This window comes from Xenopus tropicalis, chromosome 2 (genome assembly GCF_000004195.4).
Source record: "Xenopus tropicalis strain Nigerian chromosome 2, UCB_Xtro_10.0, whole genome shotgun sequence".
In the NCBI taxonomy this organism is placed as follows: domain Eukaryota; kingdom Metazoa; phylum Chordata; class Amphibia; order Anura; family Pipidae; genus Xenopus; species Xenopus tropicalis.
The window spans coordinates 47,978,993-47,987,576 of record NC_030678.2 but is presented as its reverse complement, the minus strand read 5'-3'; the positions used below and the strand labels follow the sequence as shown (position 1 = coordinate 47,987,576).

Here is an 8,584-nt window from a genome sequence, read left to right as displayed (position 1 = left end):
AATACACAAATACAATGTGCTTATGGTGAATCCTATTAAACCATAAAGGGGTGCAGCTTCAGTGACTTAAGAAAAGAAATGGTATGAAGAGCAGAGCCCAGCAACACTCAGTCTCTGCTTCTTATACTTTTGTGCTTTGCTGTTCTGTCATGTATTCCTAAATCTTACCAGTCCTTTATTTGTCACTATAACCAGATTCAAGCTTTCTTTGTTCTTGAGTATGCCAGCGGGGGATCATTATACAAAATGATATCCAGGAAAGGAAAACTACCAATGGAGAGAGTCAAGTAAGTCTTAATATCCTTAAGTCAGAGCATTATAGGCTAATAGAGAAAGTATATAATGCAAACTACAATATAAGAGTTAAGTTTGGTTGAAGCTGCAAACTCTATGAATTTTCCTTCTAGTTACACATTTAGGCTCATTTACAAAGTGCACAAAATAACATAGATTTTCACTTTTCTACCCTGCATACACTTTACACTTGGGACACAGGTCCTTGCACAATAAAGTTTGAACAGCACTCCATATTCCAATCTTCTTAAAATTGCCTTTATTCACATAATTGGCACAGACCAGTATCACAATGTTTCAGGTCTACATTGACCCTTTGTCAAGCTATAATGCAGAGCAAGTACCTGCGCTTTTACATGAATACAGTGCTGCCTGCATTTGGCAGAGCTCTACCCATGAGGGTCAAGCAGGAGGGAGGCACATATGCATCTACCTCCTGTCACCCTACCTGGCCCCTACCTTGCATATCATTCAGACACATAAATCAGAGAGCACTGGTAGACACAGGGTATAGCAGAGCCATGTACTTGCTGCCTGCCATAAGAGGAATTATGGTTAGATGGTGGCTGAATACCCTGCCATAAACTACTGCAGCCTGGTGCAGTTTATAAAGTAGTGGAGCACCAGCCCTGGGTATGAGGTATGTGATTAAAGTTACACTGCAAGTGACTATTTTTCCTTACCCTTTAATGTCAGCTTTAGCAAATATTATGTTAAAAAAGAATTACAAAACCATATGAAGTGTGTATGAAATAAAGATAACTATTTTGTTTTAAAGGTTCTACACTGCAGAGATTGTGATCGGACTCCAGTTTCTGCATTCGAATGGCATCGTTCATTGGTCTGTAAAATCTAAGTTCATTTCTCTAGAATATTGTATTATGCCTAGTTTACATTTATAGTCACTGATAGCAGTTAAGTTCTACGTGTAAAGGACGGGTGAAGTAATAAAATATGTGCTTTACTTATTCAAGCACCCCTGCCCTTCTCAGAACTCTTTTCGTTTCAGGTATCACATACCACATTAATTGTTTCTTATTGTATATCTTGCAGTGATCTCAAGCCTGATAACATCTTGGTGGATATGGACGGACACATTAAAATCTGTGATTTTGGCCTCTCTGCTGAAGGACTGTTTGGCGAAAAGATGATCTGCAGATTGTCAGGAACCCCAGGCTACCGGGCCCCAGAGGTAAAAAAAAACCAAAACTTTTTCATGCATTCACAATTTATATACAATAGCATAAAGTTTAGCAAAGTGATTTTGCTCAAACAGGATGTGTAAATACCTAGACATGTAAAATCAAGTTGGAACAACTGTAAAGTAGTAACAACTAAAGCCAGACTTGGTAACTTTCTATTACACTTTTAGACACTCTGTGTGCTATAGTGATGCAGAATAACCTCAATGCAGTGAAAAGCATAACTGCCTCCATTAAAAAACTATTTAAAGAAAAATACTTGCATTAATATGAAGGTTTGCAAGCTTTTACATAAGATGTAAGGTACATATATAGCTCTAGGGGGAATGGAGGAGTAGTAGGGGAGGCACAGCTTGGAGGTTATTTTGGTGGACATTTGGGGAAAATGCTTATTTGTTATTCTTTATACATTTGTTTAGATGTGTTTTCTGATGAATATAGAATTTAAGTGTTTGTAATTAATGGGGCATTAAAATGTTATGGGAGAATATACATAGCGTTTTTTCTGCAATAAAAATGTAACAATTTCTTTTTTTTTTCTTGAAGGTTTTGATAATGAATGACTACAATGCAGGGGCTGACTGGTGGTCATTCGGCGTGATCACTTACGAAATGGCCACAGGCAACCTACCATTTGCCCCATCAGTCAGTGCTCTGAGGGAGGTTTCCACCATTAAGTCCTCAAAACCTGATTATCCAAGCCACATGAGCCAGGAAATGCTGGACCTCCTGTCAAAAGTAAGTAAGAGTAATTAAACAACGGGAAACAGAATACTAGATTGTTTATAAATACAAAGTTTTTGTTATGTTGCAAAACTTACATCTTCAGTACCTGTTGTACTTAAAGGGGATGTTTATCTACTTACACTCTGTTGAGTTTGGTTATCAGTTGGGAGTATCCCAGACAGACCTATTATTAATATTTTGTCTTATCTTGAGATATTGTGAACAATGTCACCAGCCTCTTTCCCAGGTAACTATTAGATTTACTTAGAGGGCTGCATACAAATTCAGGTCTTTAGTTGGATATGCCTCTGTCAGTGGGAGGTGCTTAACATAACATATCAGATATTAAGTGTTTTTTTTTTATTAGCTTCTGGAGATAGACCAAAACAAGCGCTTAGGAGTGAAAGGAAACATCAGGGAGCACCCATTCTATGCTACAATCAAGTGGAAAAGAATGGAAAAGAGAAGAGTGAAGACCCCTTTCCGGCCAAAAAAGGTAAGTACATGGCTGGCAGGGCAATAGGATACTTCGGTCACATTCACATTTCAGTCTCATCGCTGCTCCTCATTTAATCATCCAACATAAAAGTAGGGGAGGGCAGACATAGGAAGGAAAGGGTGTGCCCTTTAACAGAAATTTCTCTTATAATGAAGTAGGGGTGAGTTGATAACTTCAAAAACCTACTTGGTGACCTATTTCATGTGGGGTTTTATAGATTTGGTATTCATGTTTTAGCTCTTTTTAGTTTAGTTTAGTGTTTCTTGTCCAACTCTTAAAAGAGATGGAAGTTAATGGCTGTTTCAAGCCTCCATCACTCTATTTTTATCCTCATCTGCCAGGATGTAGGTGACATTAGGGCTGAGATTATATGGGACCCCTTTTAGAATCAGCGATAATTTAGGTAATTTCTTATCTTCATGCTTCACAGAAATTATAATATAACAAAGTGTTTTTTCCTTAGCCATCAGCAGGTGAGTTACCAGCGATTTCACCAGGATTTCCTGCTGATAGCTCCAAGAGAGAGAAGGTAGAAGAACTCTCCTATGTGGCCTCCACCTGGAATTGCCAGGAGTAAGGCATTCTTCTGTGCTCATGTGGTCCAACATCATTACTGCTCGGATAGCCAGTGACCATGCCATCATACCATCAGTGGCATCTATTAACATCAGGTCTGCCTGCATTATAAATTTGCAACTGTCTACAGCAAGTGTCCAACCACCTAGTCAGGCACCCCATTGGATCCTTCTACTAACAACAAGAGGCAACTTGAGTCAAAGTGGTGAGTGAATGTAAATAAAAGCCAAAAAATTATGGTTTAATTATTTAAATTGGATCAGATATAGAATTGGATCAAATATAGAAGAAGCAATAAAGTCAAACAATGGTTATTTTTAGGAATAAAACAGAAGATTAAAAACTGATGCTAGGCTATGTAATGATAAAAGACAGATGGTCTATATATATATAAGGCATTGCATGGGTGAGGGGAAATGGTATAAGTGAATTACATTATTTTCATTAATAAGTTTGACCCAAATTGCACTTACAGTATAGTAGGATATAAAAGGCATGTCAGAGTCTTGGGACCTGCTATGTATTTCCCTCTAATCATTTTATGGGATTGAATAGTTCCTACTAATAAAATATACAATCCCATTTGAGATATGATTGGGGTAAAAAATACATAACATGAAAATATACAGTTCTCCATCTATATTATAATTGTACTGCACAGGCTTGTACACAATTGTTCTCATGGCAACATTCTATATAGATAAAAATGAGAGTGAGGAAAAAACTTAATTATATAATGCAGCAAATATATACAGGTATGGGATCTATTATCTTAGGATATCCTGGATAAGGGATCTTTCTTTAACTTAGAGCACCATATGTTAAGGCTACTATTGAATGTCATACATTGAAAACCTTATAGGATTTAATGAGAAACTTAATTTAGCATACATATAACAGCAACTTTTCTCTGTAACCATTTTGTCTTTTATTCATTTTTTATTGTTTAGGCAGGTAAGTACCCCTTCTCTATAAGGGCCTACATCTTCCTTGACCATCAGAGATGAATTTCATCTTCATCCTAAAGGGAGCAAGGTTGGTATAAAGTTTTTCTTAATTTTTATAGTATTATAAGATATATAGGATAAAAAAAATGTGAAAAAAAAAATCAATATATAGAATATTAGATCATATAAAATATGATGTATAGAGTCGTATAAGAGTTTATAAATAATTTATAAGTATGGGGGGGGATGTATGGAATAAATTGTTAAAAATGTTGGGTTACTTAATGTATTGTATTGTGTTGTATTATTTAATGTATTGTATTGTATATGTATAATGTATTGTATTCTGCAGTAAGTATGAATGGAAATGGTGTGAGAATGTGAATAGGGTTCCCCACTGCACCAATTTAGAAGATGAGCACAGCTCACCTTTTCAGTTGGCTGCAAATTGATTTTAAATCTCTTTTAAAATGTATAAGACCCGTATGAGGAGGTTGGTATCCTTTTTGTTTGTTATGCCCAATAGAAAGTAATGCAGCAGATATAGTCCCTTCTTTAAAAAATAAGCCAAATAGTGCTGTGAAAGTGTTTGGTGAATGATTTAGGGAAGCTAAAGGTTAAGGAGCAAAGTAATATTACCAGACTAGGAAAGCCGTATGGCCCAAAATGCTGCCTAGTCACAACCTCCTCCTTCCACACCCCACCCTAAGCCATATATTTAGAGACAAATCCTAAAAAAAAAGCCTATAATAATCTTTCGTCCAGGCCTTTTAGATAATAAAAGGCTACTGGAATAACCTTAGTACAATGTTGATCCAGGGACTTGTCCGATTGCCGTTTTGGAGTCAGGAAGGAATTTTCCCCCATCTAAAGCAAATTGGCATGGCTACAGATCGGGTTTTTGCCTTCCTCTGGATCAGCATGAAATTAGGTAAATTTAATCTAATGGACACACTCACCCTCATTAACTATGTAACAGTGTCCTTAATCCAGTGATAGGAACCAAACCCATTTATATCATCTTAGCTCCTTAGAAAAAGGGAAAAAATCAATAGCGTGTAAATGTGGCATGTGGATGTTAAATAAGTGTGTGTGTGTATTAGTGCAAATATCCCAAATGGGGAACTTTTGTTCCTTATACCTCCCCCCCGGCGGCTTATATCAGCCAGTGCCTGGCCCGATAGGGAACTATTGCAGCAAGTGATAGGGTGAGCCATTTGCTGCAATAGGTGTGTGAATGGACAGTAACAATGGTTGAAGCCTTGACGTGGCGTTACTGCTCACATGGGTAACCATGTGCCAATTCAACCAACTCAGAGACTTGTTACAGTAGCAGCTGTAATAGAAATATCTTGGTGGGCACATCATAAATACCTAGGTTTGGCACACTTATAGTAATTGCAACCCTCATGGACATTGTACATCAAAGAGAATCATTACTAATTATACATATAAAAATGGATGACAAAGTTTACAGTTAAATGGTTTTTCTTTTTAAACTTAACAAGACATTGTAACACAAATATTATTATTCAAAGAATGTTAATACTCTGTTTCAAAACGTAACTTGTCTAAGGCATGATTCATTGAAACCCAAACAGCATATGGTAAATACAATATAAACTAAGCAGGAGTTCTCTGTATTATGCCCCAATGTTTATCCAGGGACAGTTACACCTTTGGAGACAGGAAGGAATATTTCCCATGTCTAAGACAAACTGGAGACTCCTTCAGAAGAGTTTTGTCACCTTCCTCTTTATCAACTATAAGTTAAGCAGGATGAACTTGGACAAAAGTTTAAAAACTGATGTATATGTAATACAGAGCAAATTTAGAACCAGGAGGCACCATAGTGGTAAATAAGGCTTGATACTAGAGATGAATTACTGAAAAACAAAGATGGCTCAAATGTACAGTAATGGCATTGGTTCTGCAGAATAAGGTTGGAAAATGTTAGGATACTGCAGGCTCCCAATAATTTATAAGGGGTGTTTGCATCCAAATAAGGAGCAGCAGATAAGGATTAGGGTAGCATGGTGTAGGGTAATGAAGAATGGAAAGTGAATGGAAAGATACATTACAGACTTTTACATTGTGAACAGAAAGGGATAAAAAAAATTACAAATAACTTTAGAACCTTTAGAAATCTGAAATGAATATGCATAGAAAAGGTGCTTTTTTATCAAGCAAAGAAAAGATTTTTCAGGCTTAAATCTTTCAGGATGTTAACAGGGTTTAGAGAATAGGCTGAATCCAACTCTTGCAGATGGCTGGTGAAGAAAGGTATTCCTGCCCTTAAATAGTGTAGTACGTACAGTATGTGTTAATAGAATGAAGAAGGAATTCTTAATAAGCATGAACTTGAAAATTCCAGGTGAGAAGAGATAAATCTGGTACTAACATAAGAACTTCTCTAGTAATATCTAGGTGAATTGGATCAGCCTGAGGAGGTTGCAGGGTATGTTACTTAACACTAGAGGGCTGTGTACAGCTGCAGTTGCACAGAACTCAAACATGGCCTTCCTATAAAATAGGAAAGGACTGTAGTGCGTCACTTATTGCAGTTCATTTGCAGTATTCAAATAAATAGCCAGTTTAGTCTCTCAGCTAGTGACAACAGGGCCGTGTAATAATTCTGTGCTTTAAAATATTTTTAAATGTTTCCTATGCAATAATTTGGCAGTGAACCCTGCTCTTTGTGTAATAAGCATTTATTTTATGTATGTATCACATATTGCATTGTAACCAGTACAAGCTTTCTAGATGGATTTTTTGGAAGCGCCCTCAACTTTTTACATGATCTGCTGATATGAATGTGAATCAAATACTGGAAGGCATGTTTTACAAGCAAGGGGAAAAAAGCCGCTATTTTGGCAAGTGTTTTTCGGCTTGCCGAAAATATACGCCATGCGCTAAGTGTGGCATTAGCCTTAGAGCTGCTACATGTCACTGCACTTCCTTTCCTTTCTCCCCTCAGAAACCCTGGGTGACATGAAGGTTGGCAAATATATTAAGATAGTGCATGTGCACAAATGACATGACGCCCGTGCAAACCAAGATGGCTTTGCAATTGTAAATGCTCTGAGATACCTTCTACCTGGGATTCAGTACCTTTGCAGAAATATTTGCAATTGTGTGCCATCATATAAAACGTAAATGATGTGCCAGTTTACCTTCAGGAATGCTGGGGATTTTGTGCTAATGTCCCCACAGGAATACTTGCGCTTATATGTCAATAGAAAAACTGAAAAACAGTGGGGCAACTTGGCGGTGCCAGGCCCCTCTGCAAAAAAGTATTCAGACAGGATCTGCTTGCTCTATATTTACGCCAGTGCTAAGAAATCTGTGTAAATGCGCCCTTGTGTAACCTGGTCAGGCATAGTTGGAACCTACTTTAAATAATTGTTCAGATAAATGCAATCATTAGGTTTTCTCTATATTGTAGCATCTTTATCTTTGTAATCATTATAAACTCTTGTCTACATGGTCTTATAACTGCAATTTATATTAGAAAATGCCATTACAATTATATTATTTGGAAGATTTGAAATTTATTAAGATATTCTTTTAATAATATATTACTTATACTATATTAACATGTTGTCAAAGTGGGAAATGACTTTTGGGAATATAAATAATCTACTATCATTTAGGGGCAGATTTGTCATACAGCAACAATTCTTGTCTTGTACCATTATGCAACTGGAATGGCACAAAAAATCATTTTAACAATTCTATTAATACAGGTATGGGACCTGTTATCCAGAATGCTTGGGACCTGGGGTTTTCCAGATAAGGGATCTTTCTGTTATTTGGATCTCCATACCTTATGTCTACTGAAAAATTATTTAAACATTAAATAAACCCAGTAAGATTGTTTTGCTACCAATTAGAATTCATTAATCTTAGCTGGGATCAAATACAAGGTATTGTTTTATTATTACAAAGAAAAGGGAAATAGTTAAATTTTTCACTTAATAGAATCTATCGGAGATAGCATTTCCGTAATTTGAAACTTTCTAGATAACAGGTTTCTGGATAACGTATGCCATACCTGTATTAGGGTAATGAATAATTTTGGGCAACTATATCAATTTGTAAGCTGGTAGAATTCCGTTCTGTCTTGCAAGGCAGCGACTCCTATCACCCACATGTAATAAAAGGCATTAAGTTACTAAAGGCACTAAACCAGATAATTCTACCTGCTGATTGGTTGCTATGGGTTACTGCTCCTGTGCAAATAGTGCCTTTTATTACATTACCCCAACCCACCACCCCCAACCATAGTAATGAACTGAATTAAATTTCTTTGGGCTTGCCAACAATTTTGTTTGAATTTT

General features: G+C 36.6%; 1 protein-coding gene across 1 annotated transcript; it reads left to right on the top strand.

Annotated features, from left to right (window-relative positions):
* The first annotated feature begins 206 nt into the window (after positions 1-206).
* Positions 207-4,398, top strand: LOC105946713 (protein kinase C delta type). Its single transcript, XM_012958310.3, has 7 exons — positions 207-287; positions 1,073-1,135; positions 1,348-1,486; positions 2,043-2,234; positions 2,590-2,718; positions 3,185-3,502; positions 4,248-4,398. Exons 1-6 carry the CDS (start codon positions 247-249, stop codon positions 3,296-3,298), a joined length of 678 nt encoding a protein of 225 aa, XP_012813764.2. The 5' UTR covers positions 207-246; the 3' UTR covers positions 3,299-3,502; positions 4,248-4,398.
* The last annotated feature ends 4,186 nt before the right edge of the window (positions 4,399-8,584 follow it).

Bases quoted from the DNA above. Each gene is read 5' to 3' on its own strand.
- LOC105946713 (XM_012958310.3), top strand. From the start codon at position 247: ATGATATCCAGGAAAGGAAAACTACCAATGGAGAGAGTCAA. The intron at 1,487-2,042 runs GTAAAAAAAAAC...TTTTTCTTGAAG, and splicing joins CAGGCTACCGGGCCCCAGAG to GTTTTGATAATGAATGACTA. The intron at 2,719-3,184 runs GTAAGTACATGG...TTTTTTCCTTAG, and splicing joins CCCCTTTCCGGCCAAAAAAG to CCATCAGCAGGTGAGTTACC.